Source organism: Microtus ochrogaster, chromosome 2 (assembly GCF_000317375.1).
Source record: "Microtus ochrogaster isolate Prairie Vole_2 chromosome 2, MicOch1.0, whole genome shotgun sequence".
Classification (NCBI taxonomy): domain Eukaryota; kingdom Metazoa; phylum Chordata; class Mammalia; order Rodentia; family Cricetidae; genus Microtus; species Microtus ochrogaster.
In genome coordinates, this window is record NC_022010.1 from 12,077,844 (window position 1) to 12,094,610 (window position 16,767).

Sequence of the window (16,767 nt, forward strand, 5' to 3'; positions counted from 1 at the left end):
ACAGAGGGGCTGGGTGCTCCTGCATCCTGGAGACCAGTACTGCTACCTGCTCTCTGTGGTAGGAAGGTTACATGGGCTGATTTGGGGTCTGTGGCTACCTGGCATAATCCAGAGAGACTCGGGTGATAAAACTGGACTGTGATGGACACCCAGTCAGCCCTGGGTGGCAGGGAGGCATGAGATACTGATCTAACATAGACCAGGTCCATTGCTAAACACCAGGAGCACAGGAAACACCATCATACAACGGCGCTAAGTCATATGACTCCTCGGTGCAGCAGTGAGCTGACACCGGTACAGTCAGCTACACAAGGGTGTCAATCACCTCAGAGAAGCACAAGTATACTGCGCATGTACAGGTGTGCATGGCACAAGTTTATTCCATAAAATTCTTCATAGCACTTCTCCCTTATAGACTTAAAATCCAGGATATTTCCATAGGTTTTATAGTGTGCTCAGTTTAAAAAAAAAATACAAAATGATCAGCAGGATTTGTGACATACTCCACACACTAGATGAGAAGCACCGTCGAGTCCTGACGACCAAAGCCTGAGACTCCGTTTACAAGTGCAGAGGACAGTCACAACACAAGAGCCTAGGAACTACCAGGAGGGAGCCGGAGGCCATTTCCCTCTGAGGCCAGGCAGCTCCATCCCCGAAGGACTCTGGGATCCTAGGACGCATGTAAGTGGTGGCACAGATGCCACCCAGGGGTTCAAGTGCCTCCAGACACCTCAATTAACTTTAAAAGATTTGACCTGTTCCAACACTGTGTTAAGACGCAGAGAGGGGTGAGAACCCTGCAGCAGAGGGGACTGGCCACAGCAGAGAGCTCGTGGCTGGAGTGTCGCTCACAATTCCCTAGAATGGTGTTCTGGCCACGGCAGATAGTACATGAGCTGTCAGCCCAGGGGTCCCAACAGCCATCTGTGAGATGACGGGCATGCTGGGCCAGATGCCCTGGCTTCAGTCAGCTCTGGAGAGGACAGAATGGCTGAGGGAGCCAGGCCAGTGAAGGACAGGGAGTATAAGTGTGATTTCACCTTCATAGAGCAAGATAGGACAGTGGACTCATGAGGCTGAAGGCCACATCGCTCCTCCGGTGTGCTGTTACCAAACGCCACCAGCCCCGCACCTGCAAGGCTGTGTACCGACCTACAGCAGCAGGGCTGAGACGAGCCTCAATGTACCCTCCTGGTCTCTGAAGGCCAGGCACATCCTGGAGCATGGGAGACCTGGTCCCCACCAATGACTTCGAAACAGGAATGCTATTTCCGAGCCCGCGGAATGTGCAGTGCCCAGGGCCATCTGGAGCAGCCACTGTCTCTGGAGTGACCCTAAATTCCATCACATGCATGGCTGGACGGTGTGGGAGCCATTGACTCAGAAGTCCTGCAGCTCAGGGATGTTCCGGTAAAAGTCCAGGGTCTCAGGGTTGGAGAAGGCACCTCGGTGCTCCACGGCCCTTCCAGCCATCACCTGCTTCACAGCCACCTCCACCTTCTTGCCGTTGAGTGTGTACTGCGGGAAAAGACAGAGGACAAACAGAAGTGCTTAAACCAGAGGTGACACAGTGCAGCCTCGCCTCGAGTTTCTACCCACATTCTCTTCCAGAAAGACCCATAAAACCAGACACACAGTGGCTTCGAACACATGCCACAGCACCTGCAGACACCTTGAAGGGACCTGCTGGGAAGGACATCACAGGCAGCACTAACACCATCCGTGGAACCTGTCATGTGATCTCATGCCTGTGCCAAAACCACATGAACATGTGGGTGTCTCCAAGGCTGTGCAATGCACCAGACCCATAACCAGGAGCTCTAAAGTGGGTACACCAGGTGCCACATGGCCCTTGCCCAGAGTGACACTACACCTGTCTCAGGTGCCACCCCCAACTGATCTCTGTTCCTGCCCAGAAGGGTGTCAGTAGGACCAGGCTACTCAGTCATTTGCTCACGCACTCACACACTCAGTCGCTCACACACTTACACACACTCACTCACTTGCTCACGCACTCACACACTCACTTGCTCACACTCAGTCGCTCACACACTTACACACACTCACTCACTTGCTCACGCACTCACACACTCAGTCGCTCACACACTTACACACACTCACTCACTTGCTCATGCACTCACACACTCACTCACTTGCTCACACTCAGTCGCTCACACACTTACACACACTCACTCGCTCACACTCAGTCACTCACACACTTACATACACTCACTTGCTCACGCACTCACACTCACTCACACACATCCACTCACTCTCTCACACACTTGCTTACTCACAGATTTATTCACTCTCTCACACACTCACTCACTTGCTTATTCGCTCACACACTCATCCACCCACTCTCACTCAGCATGCACTCCGGGCTCTTCCTCCCCACCCTAGGTGGCTATGGGGACACAGTCAAAACTCTTTCCCAGGCAGAGCACAGACCACCCAGGTTGTTCCTGGTCAAGTCAGTGACTTGACTACTCCCAGCATGCTCCAGGAGTCTCACCCAGCTCAGCCCAGCTGAGTCCATCTCCAAGTCCAGCTCTGCAAATGGTTGCTTTGTCTGCAAAGGGAGCCCCCAAGTCAGAAGCCCAGGGTCCCCCCATGATCTAATGAGCAGCAGCCTACAGGCATGGAATGGCAGCTTCACAGCAATTATGGATAACTGGAGCTCGCACATGCTTGCACACACGTGCACATTTGCACATGCACACCCCTATTCCTGACTTGAAATGTGACTGAACCAGAATAGGGGTCTTCAGGCCCACAAACCCCACCACACACGTGCAGCTCCCTTCAGATTTCACACTTCTACAGCTGCCTGCAGGGCACACTCGGGCCATACTCAGGGGCGGCTGCTCTGAGGCCTGCTGGGGTTAGTCCTGCCATCCCCCACCGAGCAGTGTTGAGCTGCAGACAGCCAGTTGCCTCCCCCCAATATGGCAGCCCACAGAAGCTGCTGAAAATGCAGTCAAGAGGGAGACTATGGTTGCTAGGCAACATGGTACCCATATAGAAGTTAAGAGTAAGCTGCAGTCACCCCGGCTCTCATAGGCCAGGGCAGAGACAACGTACTGGAATGCCTCGAGTCTCCAGGATGAGGCTGGGCACGTGGCGAGCAGACAGACCAAGGCGGATGGCATCACGGATGCGCTTCACGAGGTCAGGCTGGAAGGTGTGCCCAGACACCATCTTCAGAAACAGGACCACCCGCTCCTCGCCATCCCTGTTGTACTGGGGGACACACAGGCTGTCCTCCACCTCGTCAAAGGCTTCCACTGTAAAAGCAGAAAGGAAACAGCCTCACAGGAAGCTCTTTACAGACCACTATGCCATGTCACCTGTCAGAAGGGCAGGGCACCAGGCCAGCTGACTTGGACTGAGGGATGCCCACGTGAGGGTATATCCATACTAAGATGTCAGAGACAGGGAGAAAGTGAGTCCAGGTCATCACCTGATTATACTGACCTGGCACTTGATGTGGGAGTGTCATATATCAATCTGTTGATTTCATTGGTTAAGTAATAAACTGCTTGGGCTCATAGCTTAGAACATAGGTGGGTGGAGTAAACAGAACAGAATGCTGGGAGGAAGAGGAAGTGAGCTCAGACTCCACAGCTCTGCTCTCGGGAGCAGATGCCTCAGAGAGACGCCATGCTCCCCGCTCCTGGGAAGATACACTCCCGGTAAGACTGGTGCTCACTAAGACCGGTGCTCACAGATTATTAGAGATGGGTTGATCGGGATATCAGAATTAGCCAGTAAGGGCTAGAGCTAAAGGGCCAAGCGGTGATTAAATGAACACAGTGTCCGTGTAATTATTTCGGGTAGAGCTAGCCATGTGGGCGGCCGGGTGCCGGGACGCAGCCCGCCGCTCCTATTACTACAGGCACTCCCTGGCGCTCAGATCTCATCGGCATGACAAAGGAGGCCACCTCCCTAAGAAGGGTTGCTTTGGAGCCTGGGCTAGGACTAAGTGCCTAGGCAGAAGCTTTGATAGTCCCTCAGAGGTGTGTATCTGTGTCCTGTACAATGCTGTGTGTACTTCAGCATTCACACACCCTCTCTGTGCCTGTTTCCTTTCCTTAATCAGAGATAAGATTAATCAATGTTCTGAGCTTGAAGGAAAGCCAAGACCAAGGGACCTGAACCCTTTCTGAGGTCTTAGGAGGTGCCACAGTAGAAGAGCAAATGTATACATGGGGGACCCCCCTCATCCCACTACATGGATGTCCACCGTCACCAGCTCTTTGGGAACCAGGGTCCTGGTGCTGGTGGGACCACCCTGGACCAGAGTGAGAATAGCAGGAGACATGCACGAACCAATGTTGTAGATCTCCGAGCTGCCGAAGCGCACTCCGTTCGGGTTGAGGGTACCATCACTGTAGAGCAAGAAGCACATGGCTGAAGCATGTGGCAATGTCCCGGCCCTCTGGGCAAGCACCATGCCCACCAGTATGGCTCCTCCCCTAGCATCCAGCTGCCACCTGCTGCCCTCTCTCCTCTCACTTCACAGGCCATGTCCCCCATGCCTCAGAGGGAATGGCAGGAGGAAGGGACACCTCACCTCCGGCCCAGCATGACAATGCCTCCTGTCTTAGGGTTGATCCTGCAGTAGTCGCCATGCGCCCAGACACCTGCAAGAAAGGCGGAACACATCAGCCACACTAAGGGATGGACCAGGATACATCGACACCAGAGGCAGGGACAGAAGGGAGGAGATGCTGGCCACAGAGTTCACAAGTCCAGGAACAAGCAGTGTGTAGCTGAGCAGAGCCCAGGGCCGGTGAGACAGTGAACTGCATGTGTCAGATATGGTGGCACAAACCTATGGTCTCAGTACATGTGACTGCACACATGTAGTTTACACAAAGCCAACAACCCCTGTGGTGTTAGCAGCATCCGTCCACCAAGACCTCAAGGCTACTTATTCCAAGCAAGGCAGAAAGAATCAGGGCTATGGAGAGGAGGGCCCTTTACAGAGGAGCATGACAAAGTCAACAGGCGTCAGCACGTAAGGCAGGGGTGGCCCGGGTGGCACAGGTCACCTGCTGCACAGCATCACCCTCCTCAAGCTCCAGACCTCCCTCCAACTGGAACCAGCAGACAAGCCCTGAACCAGGGGGCAGGCAGCCCTCAGCCCTCTGCCCAGTGACTCATGTGGCTCATGGCTTTGAATGCAGAGGTGGGTGAGGGTCACCTGAACCCAAGTACAGATCTTGAGCTGACACTGATGAGATACTAAGAGCCACTGGGAGCTGGAAGCCAAGCCATAGCCAGGCAAGGAGTGGCGGCAGGCTGCTCCACCTACCCGGGAATTTGGAGAAGTAAGCCTTCCTGTACTTGCTGCCATTCTCGTCGTTCCAGAAGTGCGTGGGCTGGCAAGGAATGGGCTTGGTGCACACCAGCTCGCCGCTCTCTCCCCAGACGGCCTTCCCTGGCACACGGGGAGAAGACTGAGCCTGGAATAATACTCATGACCACACCCTGACAACGCTCCCTTCCTTACGCTCCTACTTGGGACACAACTTTGCTGTGTGCAGGCCAAAGTGACCGACCCTGCATGTGCACCATGGCCTCCCCAACAAAATCCACACACAGCCCGACCAAACTGACCGACCCTGCATGTGCACCATGGCCTCCCCAACAAAATCCACACACAGCCCGCCCCCCGCCCCCACTGCTCTTGTGGCACTCCACCTCAACACCTACTTCTCTGAACATAGGGTCAGGAAGTCCTTGAGTGCAAAACCCCACCCGCGGGAAAGGACAGTGTTCCCCATGGGAGACAAAGAATCATCATAAGCAAGGGACACATCTATGTATGTATCTCTCCCTGACATCCCAGAAGAGTCAGCGAGCTATTCACCTTCCTCATTCCAGGCTTCCACGGCCATGCCAAGGTTGCGGGCTTGAATCTCACCCTTGTACACCGGGATGGATGAGTTCTGGCCCATGAAACAGGAGATGATGTCAGTGCCGCCTGCAAGCAACATCAGAGGACAAGTGACCCTCAGGGAGTGGTGTCCCTTGGGGACGGGTAACCTTCAGGGTTCCCTGTCAGCAAGATGCAGACCTATTTAGACAAGCACCGCCCATCCCACAGACACAGGCCTGACAGCAAGGGCTCACGTGCAAAGAGAGGAAGCGTGACAGACTGAACCCAGCTCTGTACCTGCCATGTCTGGTGATGTTCTCTCTGACTGGGTCTCCCTACCCAAGCACTCAGAGCAAATGCTCTCAGCTGGGCACGTGGAAGCCAAAGACTTAAGACAGATAAATAGGAGCCTCACCTAATGACACTTACACACCACACACCTGTCCACGTGCACACACGCACAATGCACACCTCACACAGACACACACACCATACACTGGCATGCAGCAAAGTCAGCTGGAGCACAGTGGGTTGTGGATCCCAGTCAGGAGTCCAGAGGAGATGCAGAGTCCGTGTAGACACCCTGATCCTCACACTATGGATCTAGATGCTCCCAAAACTATGCTCTAAGTATAACCTCCTCCTCCTCCAGGTACAGGCAGGTGTGGAAGGCCAACCACATGAGTGAGCACGTGTCTGGGGCGTCCCTGAATGGAAGCCTAGAGAGGCCACTTCATGAAGTTATGAAAGTGAAGCCTGAATTGCCTTGGAGGCCCCAAGATGTTGGAAGATGACAGAGCCGTGGGATACCTGCTGAGGAGAGCTGCCAACAGGGAGAAGAACCAGCCCAACAGGGAGAAGTGTGTTGCAGTCAACAAAGCTGAAAGGAGTTGGAGATCTGAAAAATGCTTTGACATCAGACATGGAGATATAGTTTTGGAATGATAATGTATATTCTGTGCCTTTGCATGTTGGAAGTATGTGATCTGCTTTTTAAATTTGATTTTACAGGGAAATACAGTTAAGAGATTGCATGAGCTGGGCAATGGTGGTGCACGCCTTTAATCCCAGCACTTGGGAGGCAGAGGCAGGCAGATCTCTGTGAGTTTGAGGCCAGCCTGGTCTACAAGAGCTAGTTCCAGAACAGGCACCAAAGCTACAGAGAAACCTTGTCTCAAAAAAACCAAAGGAAAGAAAAAAAGAGAGAGAGATGACATGAATCTCAGAAAAAAATTTGAACTTCAGACTTTTAAATAAATTTGAGACTGTTACAGACTTATGGGAACTTTTGAAACTGGACTGAATGCATTTTTGCATTATGATATGACTTCAAACCTTTGGGGGCCAGGGAGTAGAATGTGGTGGTTTGAAGGAAAACGGCCCCAACGAAGCGGCACTATTACGAGATGTGGCCTTACTGGAATAGGTGTGATCTTGTTAGGGGAAGTGTGTCACTGTGGAGACAGGCTCTGAAGCCTCATACATGCTCAAGCCACACCCAGTGAGTCAGTCTACTTCCTGTTGCCTGCATGCAGCAGCTCCTTCTCCAGCACCATGTTTGCCTGCACACCACCATGCTCCCCACCATGATGATAAAGGATTGAACCTCTGAAAATGTAAGCCACCCCAATTTAATGTTTTCTTTATAAGAGTTGCCGCTGCCAGGGTGTCTCTTCACAGCAACAGAAACCCTAACTAAGACAGCCCCAAGGATGCCAGAAGAAGGATCTAGGACTTGAGTTATACGTGGTTAAAGTCACCGAACACGGGTGCTAGGAACCAAACTCTGGTCCTCTTCAAGAACAGCAAGTACGCTGGGTGGTGGTGGCACACGCCTTTAATCCCAGCACTCTGGAGGCAGAGGCAGGCAGATCTTTGTGAGTTCGAGACCAGCCTGGTCTACAAGAGCTAGTTCCAGGACAGGCTCCAAAACCACAGAGAAACCCTGTCTCGAAAACCAAAAAAAAAAAAAAGAACAGCAAGTACTCTCTAATTCCACAACCTGCTGTCACTCGACATACCACTGTGACAATGCTCCTAACTACAACACCCATCCATGGCTTCCAAGGGCCACCCCACATTTCCCTTCCCCCTTTCCCTCTGCAGCCACTGCTTCTGGCCCTACCTGAGATGGAGCCAAGGAGCACACTGTTTTTGATGCATCTGTACACATACTCGTAGCTCTGGGCTTTCAGTGGTGAGCCAGTGGACAGGATCGTGTGGAGTGTGTGGAGGTTGTGAGTTTCCACTGGGGGTAAAAATGACCAGATATTAAAGCAAGCCCACTCACTGCCTTTAGCCAGGCTCACATGCAGGACACAGCCAGAACGGATGTCAGTTCCTGGGCTGGGGACACAGTTGAGAGGCCACTCACCTGGCTTCATGTCTTTCTCCTCCAACACTGACAGCCACTTGGCTCCGGTTCCCAGGATGGTGATGCTATGACACAGGGGAGAGAAAGCACCTCAGGCCTCCTGTAGGTCCCCAAAGCTTCCAAACATCAGCAACAGACTCCAGCCACAGCCTCCCACCTCCTGCCCTCCTGTTTAGGCTCCAGGCCTGCTCTGTCCCATTACATCATTCTAGCCAAGCAGTTTTATATAAAATGTTAATGGCCAAGATTTAAAAACACTCGTGGTGGGCCAGCTCAGTGGGCAAGGGTGCTTGTCACCAAGTCTGACAACTTGAGTTGAATCCCCAGGACCCACATGGTAGAACAAAACCAACTCCCAACAAGCTGCCCTCTGACCCCCCCACCTCACACTACAGCATGCACAGTCACACACACAATAAATGCTAAAAATGATTTAAAAAACAAAAAAACAAAACCCACTAGCAGCACCTTCTGCTTCCATCATGGTGGGTTCAGCTGGTGACTGACCGTGGCAGAGCAGTTCTGCTGGCAACGGAAATCTGAGCCTCCATCACTGGCAATGGTTCATCCACCAAGTGCTGGTGGCACACGGTGTTTAAAGGTCTCCAAAAACAAGTTTCATAATCCCTAGCCACCAGGAGGTGCCCAATTCTGTGTCCTGCCCAAATGTGGCCTCTGCACCTTAGGGCTCCCACTAGCATCCACCAAGGGGAGAGACGTAAGCAAGGCCACGGGCAGCCACACCCCTGCAGTATAGCTCTGATGCCTCAGGGAAGACTACAGCAGACAGCTGGCCACTCACCTGCCCTGAGGGACCACTAAGAACTGGCCACTCTGTCCCAGGAGGACTTGTAAGTAAAGCAGGTGAGAATGCAGTTTATGGCCTCACATCCCACATGTGTGTCTCCCTGCATGCGTCAGCTTCTTCTCCAGTTCACTTGAACCCAGGGACACCCTATAAACAGCCGCCTACACCCTCAGCCCTGCTTGATCGGAGATTCCCTGGAATCACCATCTTGTGTACAATGCTGCACCAATCCTAACGCCTGTGCTCCACAGGGCACAGAAGAACACAGTCACCACAAGGCCAGGGTGTGAAATCAATTGATTGACAGCAGCACTTCAGTACACAGTTAATTGAAATATCACCCGAACTCCTTCAATACATGTAATCTCTACCGAAAGGTAACTGAAGTAAGAATTTAGAAATAAAAAAACAGTAAGGAATGGAAGAATGGAGGAAGGGAGAGAAAAGAAAGGAAGACATCTTAAGGCTCTAACTCAGAGGAAGAACGCTTGTCTCATACATGAGGTCCTGGCTTCCATCCCACTGATGCAAAAAGCAAGAGCGAACCCCATTCCTTTGGCCTCTCTCTCAAAGTTCCGTCCCAGTCTGAGGACCAGTCCTCACTCCACAAGCAACAGGCCGAGGGTGCACCTGTCTCGTCCTCTGTCCCCTCTGCTTCCAGCATTCTCCACACCCTCTCACGCAGAAAGACAGAGAACTCTGGATCAGCTTGGGTCAACTGAGCAGGACCCAGGGTACCTACCCTATCCTGTCCACAAGGTCCCACAACACATTGGGCGTCGGAACCAGTGGGGAGCCATCGTACAGGACCAAGGATGCTCCTGTGGCCAGGGCTGACACCATCCAGTTCCACATCATCCAACCGACCTGCCACAAACAGGGAGACCAGGTAAATCAGGCAGAGGTATAGGCCAAGAATCCTAGCACTGAGGGCATTTGGGGAGAGGCTGAAGGACTACAAGTTTGGGGCCAGCCTTAACTGCGTTGTGAACCCCAGTCTAAAACAAACAAACAAAAAATGTTCTAAAAGGAAATGACACGCAGGCCCACTGACTACTACTATAACTAGTAGTAGGGATTTGGGGAAAATCTGGGCAGATCTGGAACAAAACACAAAGGGAGGGAGGAATTCCAGCAGGAATCTCCAAATTGGAGCACAAAGGGGGCACCCAAGCTTCCATACATGGATCAGAGGGAAGTCTGGGCAGACTTGCTGGGAACCTGAGTGTCACCCAGCACCCTAGGGTCAGTATTGGGAGGTGGGGACCTACAGCTGGTGAGGAAGTTCCCAGAAAGCAGGGAGTAATGGTGCATGCCTGTAATCCCAGGATTTGGGAGGCTGCAGCAGGAGGGCAGGGGTTCAAGACCAGCTTGGTCTACAGAGTTAAGCACCATCTAGCCTGGACAACTCAGCTAGATGCTATCTCAAAATGAAAAAAAAAATTAAGGACTAGGGATGTGGTTTAGTGGCAGAGCACTTGCCTAGCATGCCTGAGGACCAGGGTCCAATCCCAGGCACTGAAAAAAAGAAACATGAGATGAACCACCCAAGACTCTGCTAGATGCTCTGGAATGTCTCCAGACTGGACAGGAACACCCCAACTCCCAACTCAAGCTGTGGTTAGTGTCAAGTACTCCATGCTGCTCTAGGCTATTCCTTGTACCAGGCAGCCCCAGGAGGGGCAGCAGAAGGTCACAGGACACACCGTGGTATAGTAGAGCAGAATGTCGCTGCTCATCATGTTGCCGTGTAGCATGTGCTCCTTCAGGTGCTGGATGAGGGTGCCCTGTGGGAGACAGGGAGAGCAAGGCATGGGTGAGACACATCATCCATCCCCCTCCCCAGGAAAGTCAACTGGAGTGCTCTGGCTCTAAGGGCCAGCTTCCGTGTCACTCTGCCATCTGACACCCAAGTAAACCCCATCCACCTATGAGCTCTCCGTCCCATCCCATCAGGGACACCAGAGACATACTAACTTCATGAAAAAGAGAAATGACCTTCACTGAGATGGGAGAGAAAACTCAAGGGCCTACAGCAGATGTGTCCCTGTCCTGAAAGAAGACATCTAAACACAGAGCTCAGAGACACTAAGGCAGAGGGGACCACATGGGACACCTCCCATCGACACCCTCCACTTTTGGTTTCAGTATTTAGTAGGTAATACAATCCCAGGCTCCAAATCCACAATGCAGAGCCTGGGAAACACCCTCCCTCAGCGCTGTACCTAGCTCCTCCTGCTCGCCGGGACAGTTCAGCACCCCCCAAACCCTGCACCTAGCTCCTCCTGCTTGCCCGCCAGGGACAGTTCAGCACCCCCAAACCCTGCACATGTGCACTCCCAGCAGCTCTGGCTGGAGGCTGGGGCTTCCTTCTCAGAGCTGAGTCCAGCTAGCACTGTAAGTGCCCACTGCCCATCCCTTCCTTTCTCTATACTGAGTCCTCTATGAGATCCTGAGGCAGAGTGAGGATGCCACCCTTTGATGTCCCTGGAATAACCCGGTCACTGCCTGGCCCACGGGTATGAGCACCAGGCTTGCTTACAGGGAGGCTCACAGGCTATGGAAGAGTCAGGGGGCTGCATGTAACACACCAACTCCTGTCATACACTCACACTCAGAAGAGGTCAGATACAAAGCTCCTGTAGTCTGAATGAGAAATGCCCCCACAGGTCCCCAGTAGGCAGTGCTCTTTGGGAGGTTATGGAGCCTATAGGAGCAGAAGCCTTGCTTGAAAAAGTATGTCTTTCAGGTTTTAAAATCTAGCCCCACTTCGATTTCTCTACTTCCTGACTACCAAGTGGCCTTGTGTTCCTGCCGCCATGCCTTCCACACCCTTTTGGGACCTGTAAGCCAGGGTAAGCTCTTTTCTCCTCTAAACTGCTTTTTATTGGGGCATTTTATCACAGCCACAGACAAATAACAAACATGCCAGTGTTACAAGCCTCTAATCCCAGCACCTGGGAGACAAGAGCAGGTGGATCTCTGAGTTCAAGGCAAGCCTGGTCTGTAGAGTGAGTTCCGGGACAGCCAAGGCTATATAGAAAAACCCTGTCTAGAAAAAAAAAAAGGTGGGGGGGAATAACAAAGCAAACACAGGGTTCAGCAGAAAGAACCTCCCAGAGGCTCCCCTTCCAATCATGATGGACCTGGAAGGAGGAACAGAGACTTCCCAAGAGTCACACCGCCATGCACCTGCCTGTCAGGTTCTAAGCTCAAAGCAGAGCATTGCTTTTCTCCTCCAGGTCCATCCCCACACTTATCCTTTGACTGTTACACACCCAGGCAGACTGCCTTCCCTGGGGGAGGAGACACAGCAGCATGGTTCCCCAGGGGCGCAAACAAGAGCTCGTTTTTTTTTTTGTCTTCAGTGCTGGTGCACATGCTCCCTGGGATGCAGGAACCCAAGTGACAAGCCAGTGATGACTTCTGACCCCATACACCAGGCCTACACTCTCTTCTCCCCCAGTCTGTTTTCATATATTTTCAAGGCAACAAACTCTCTCAAAAACCATACACAGTAATATATGCTTGTTATTCCAGTGTTCAGGAGGCTGAGGCAGGAGGACTGCCATGTTCAAAGCCGATCTACCACACAGTCAAATAACAATAAAAATAAAAGGGGGAGGGAGACTCTCAAACCAGGCTAAATGCTTAGTCGGGTCACTGGAGATACAAGGGCAGGGTGAGGACAGAACCTGACCCCTTGAGACCCCATGAGAAAACATGACCCCTCCTATCTGTCCTGAAAGGCACCAGGCAGCAGGAACGGCCCTGGCCCATAGCCCAGCCCTCCCTTGTCTGAAGTATTCAGTCATAGAAAAGAAAACAGACCAAGGCCCAGGTATCTCATGAGCCATTTGAGGATGTGTGAAGACCACTGACCAGGCAAGGAGTGAGGCTGTGGGAGAGGCCGACCTCCTGAGATTCAGTCTTCATGTTCTGCCCTCAGAAAGTGGGTGTCCCTCTTGTGAGCCTCCACAATGACAGCACAGGAAGCGCTCAGTGAGTTACTTTTAGCATAACCTAGTGGCTTTCGAGTGCTTCTGACCACAATCTACAGTCCCCTGTAAAACTCAAAGGCCACCCAGCTCCGGCTTGACTCCACAGGCTCACTACATCCCTTGCAAGCCTGATGTGCTGGTACAGTCTGTCCTCTTTCCTGATATGCTGGTACAGTCTGTCCTCTTTCCTGCTTGCCTTTTGCAGACGCTGCCAGCCCATCCTCTGGGCTCACAACCCTCTGCAGGCCCACAACCTGCAGTGTCAAGGCGGCTGGCTCACTGGACGCATCCTGCCCAGGCTGCAGTGTGCTCTACACCCCTGCAGCCTGTCACAGCCACAACAGCCAAGGATGCAGAGCCCCACTGCCCTGGGCCAGCTCCAGGTCTCCTGGAAGCATCCCACTCAGAGAAAAGCAGCACCCTGGGGACTCTGCAGAATGGATAGTCTGACGACTGTCACCTACCCCGGCAGAGTGCACCATGCACTTGGGTGCCCCTGTCGTGCCCGAGGAGAACATGATGAACAGAGGGTGGCTAAAGGGCAGCTGTTCGAACTCCAGCTGCGGTGCCTGCGCGCCCGTCCCGCTTGCCAGGAAGTCATCCAGGAACATGCTGTAGGCAGGAACATGAGAAACCAACAGTGAACATTCCAGAATGCCAGAGGGGCCTACTGATTCAACCCCCAGCTAGATAAGGCCCAAGATCCCTCCTCATCTACCATAAGAGCCTGGAACATTGGTGTGCCCGTATTCACAGCAGCTGACTGGGTATGAAAGCCTGTGCCTGAGGAAGGGAGAGTCCCAAGTTCAGGATGGCTAAAGGGGAAGTCACTGAAGATTAAATGCTGGAGTTTCTTGTATCAAGGGTTGGCTCTTTAGAAACAATTCCTCCCCCAATCTCTCAGCCCCCCTCCCAAAAAAACCCTCAACATGGCTGGGAAGATTAGCTCACAGCGAGCCTATCCACTGGCCACAGACCCCGGGACCAGTGTGGAGCAGTCTGCTTCCTTATTCACACTCCACCTCCTGATGCACAGCCCAGGACAGGAGTGCCTGTCCCACAGCTGAACCTGAAGGCTTCCCCACTCTGGGGCAGGGGCAGAAGGGCAGCACCAGGAAGGTAGAGCAACTGGCGCGAAGCCACCACAAGCAAATATGTATCACCCTCGTTTATTACATCCCGGGCCTACAGCTGCTGTAGCAGCGAATAAAGGTAAATATCAGACCCAGAATAAATATAACTAACCCAAGCTGTTAACTAAGTTCTGCCCTGCCTCAGCCCACAGCCACCAGAAGTCACCAGACGTGGGTGGCCCAGAACCAAAGAACAAATGGGAACAGCAGGTCTCCATTGTCTGACAAACCGAACTCTCCCTTCCAAGCCAGGAGGTGGGATATCATTCACCTCAGCAATTTGCTGAGGCCAATGACACTGAAGCCCACCCGCCTGGCAGGAGAAAACGTGCCTCAGAGACCAGGGACAGGGAATGGCTTGGAAAAAAGACATCCAAACTGGTTCTGACAGTCGCACCCCACAAACGCCTCCTCTGAAGCCTGTTGGGTGAAGCACCAGTCTAATGGACACTAACTGCAGAGAAAAGTCCCTGTCTTTCAAAGGCTCCATAAACCACAGTAAATAACCATAGTTTTGCTGCTCTCCTAAAAATGAAAAGACCAGGGGAGGTTCTGTCTTGCGCTTTCTGACCCAGCCATTCACCAGGCAGGCTTATCTGTGACAGCAGCAATCCTAAGAAAACAATGGCAGCGGAGGGTGCCTGGGGTTTGACGAGGGGACTGCTCTGCGCTACATAGAGCAGAACTAACCATGGATGTGGCTCCCCTGACAACCTCACTTCACATCAGTTACTGATAAACAGGGATGACCCCCAGCTTTCCTCCTCACCTCTGCATCAAGGCCTCATCAGACATAGCAGGGCTAAATCTAGGGTTACATGAATAAGACCAGATCTCCTCCATCTGGCTGTCAGTTACTAGGTCAGCAAGCTGCCTGGGTCCAGAGGAACAAATACCTGGGCGGGCTCACAAGGACCTCACACACAGCTGTGGCTGTGGGTGGCCTTCAAGAGACAGAACCCACTGGGCCCCATGGAGACACACTGTTAGTTACCCATAGCTAGCTATGCACTTGTCCCAGCACTGACCTATTTAATTCACAGAGGCATGGGCCACCGGCACTTAAAGGATAGCAAGAGAACAGACAGGGAATTACTGTCATGGAGCCACCCAGCTGGGATCAGTGGGAAACACTAACGGCCAGGGCTGGCCAAACTGCACTTTGCCCTCAGCTTTCTGCCCAGGGAGTAGGGGCCAGTGAAGGACAGACCTCAAGGCCAGTCAGGAGTCCAAGAAATATCAACACGAATCTTTTCTATCAAATACTATAAAACCCGTGTTTAGTGTAAGGAATTCAAATCTTTGTATCTCCCCCACCTAGAAAGACTTTCATGCAAGTATTTTAATCCCACCTACCCACCCACTAAAACCTTTGTTTACCCAGAGACTCCTACTGCAGTCCAGGGACTTAATGATCTGGGGCAGGGACCCCTTTTCTCCTTGAACAATGACACTCTTCCCCTTCCTCCTTCATTTCCTGTGCACCAATTCTTTCCAGACTAGCAAATTGAATGAGACTGTGAGGTCAGAGCCCAGCCAATGGGGAAAGGGTGGTCACCACCTGAGTTATCAGTGCACACCCTCTGGATCAAAAGTAAAGTTTGCCTCACCTGGACACTTCAGGGGGGAGTATTTCTTAGTACCCTGACTTATTTCTACCAGAAGCAACCCCCCCAGATCTCACAGAGAAGCAGCCAGACAGCTGGCAACTCCTGAGTATTTCCGTTCCCTCCAGATGAATGGCTGTGCTGTGCCTGTGGGCCCAGCAGCCAGCATTTCCCACCCCACCCCCCCACAGGTGTGTCTCATCCTCTGGAGGTCAGGACACATGCTTCACATCCTGTGGGGCCCCAGACAGCACCCTGCAAAAATCAGGGGTCCCAATGTCACTCACTGGCTATCTTAGTCCTCTCCTCACAGAGGACATGAGGGGGGGTGGAGGGCTGCCATGTCCCCACAGTCCCTCCTCATAGCCTCAGACTGTAGTCTGAGAGGTGGGGGGCACCTGCCAGTAGCACGAACTAAGGCCTAACCGACTGACAAACTATGAAGGCCAGAAAAGCAGAGGAGGGATCAGCAGCAGCCAGGAACAAACAGCATTGTTTCCCAGCATCCTGGGAGGCACAGGTTCAAGAACCCCACAGGGACTAAAACCTGCAGGTCCTTGGCCCATCTGCAAAAGGGGACAGAGCCAAAGGGCATGCTCCCAGCCCTAAGCCACCACAGAGGACACACAATAAGAACAGTGGCCCTGAGAGATCTGCACATCCTCAGGCAGATGCAAGAGTTCCCCAAATCTTTACCAGCTGTGATTGATCATATCCACAGATGAAGAACCCACAGATTCAGGTTAGCTGCATACACTATGCACATACATGTCTGTCTACACAGCATCCACATGTTAAGTATAAAACTGAGTGTGCCAGCCGGGCGGTGGTGGCGCACGCCTTTAATCCCAGCACTCGAGAGGCAGAGGCAGGCGGATCTCTGTGAGTTCGAGACCAGCCTGGTCTACAGAGTGAGTTCCAGGACAGGCTCCAAAGCCACAGAGAAACCCTGTC

The 16,767-nt window shown here is 52.6% G+C and overlaps 1 protein-coding gene across 1 annotated transcript in view; it reads right to left on the reverse strand.

The window, feature by feature from the left end:
• Window positions 1-361: 361 nt before the first annotated feature.
• The window catches only part of Aacs (acetoacetyl-CoA synthetase), a 41,820-nt gene continuing 25,414 nt past the window's right edge, over window positions 362-16,767 (reverse strand). The window contains exons 8-18 of the mRNA XM_005344356.3: window positions 13,538-13,685; window positions 10,779-10,859; window positions 9,815-9,939; window positions 8,265-8,329; window positions 8,016-8,138; window positions 5,882-5,995; window positions 5,324-5,449; window positions 4,580-4,649; window positions 4,336-4,394; window positions 3,088-3,290; window positions 362-1,521 (exon numbers count right to left, since the gene is read on the reverse strand). Of these exons, the coding sequence (XP_005344413.1) occupies window positions 1,384-1,521; window positions 3,088-3,290; window positions 4,336-4,394; window positions 4,580-4,649; window positions 5,324-5,449; window positions 5,882-5,995; window positions 8,016-8,138; window positions 8,265-8,329; window positions 9,815-9,939; window positions 10,779-10,859; window positions 13,538-13,685 (1,252 nt within the window). The 3' untranslated portion in view covers window positions 362-1,383. The remainder of the gene's footprint in view (window positions 1,522-3,087; window positions 3,291-4,335; window positions 4,395-4,579; window positions 4,650-5,323; window positions 5,450-5,881; window positions 5,996-8,015; window positions 8,139-8,264; window positions 8,330-9,814; window positions 9,940-10,778; window positions 10,860-13,537; window positions 13,686-16,767) is intronic.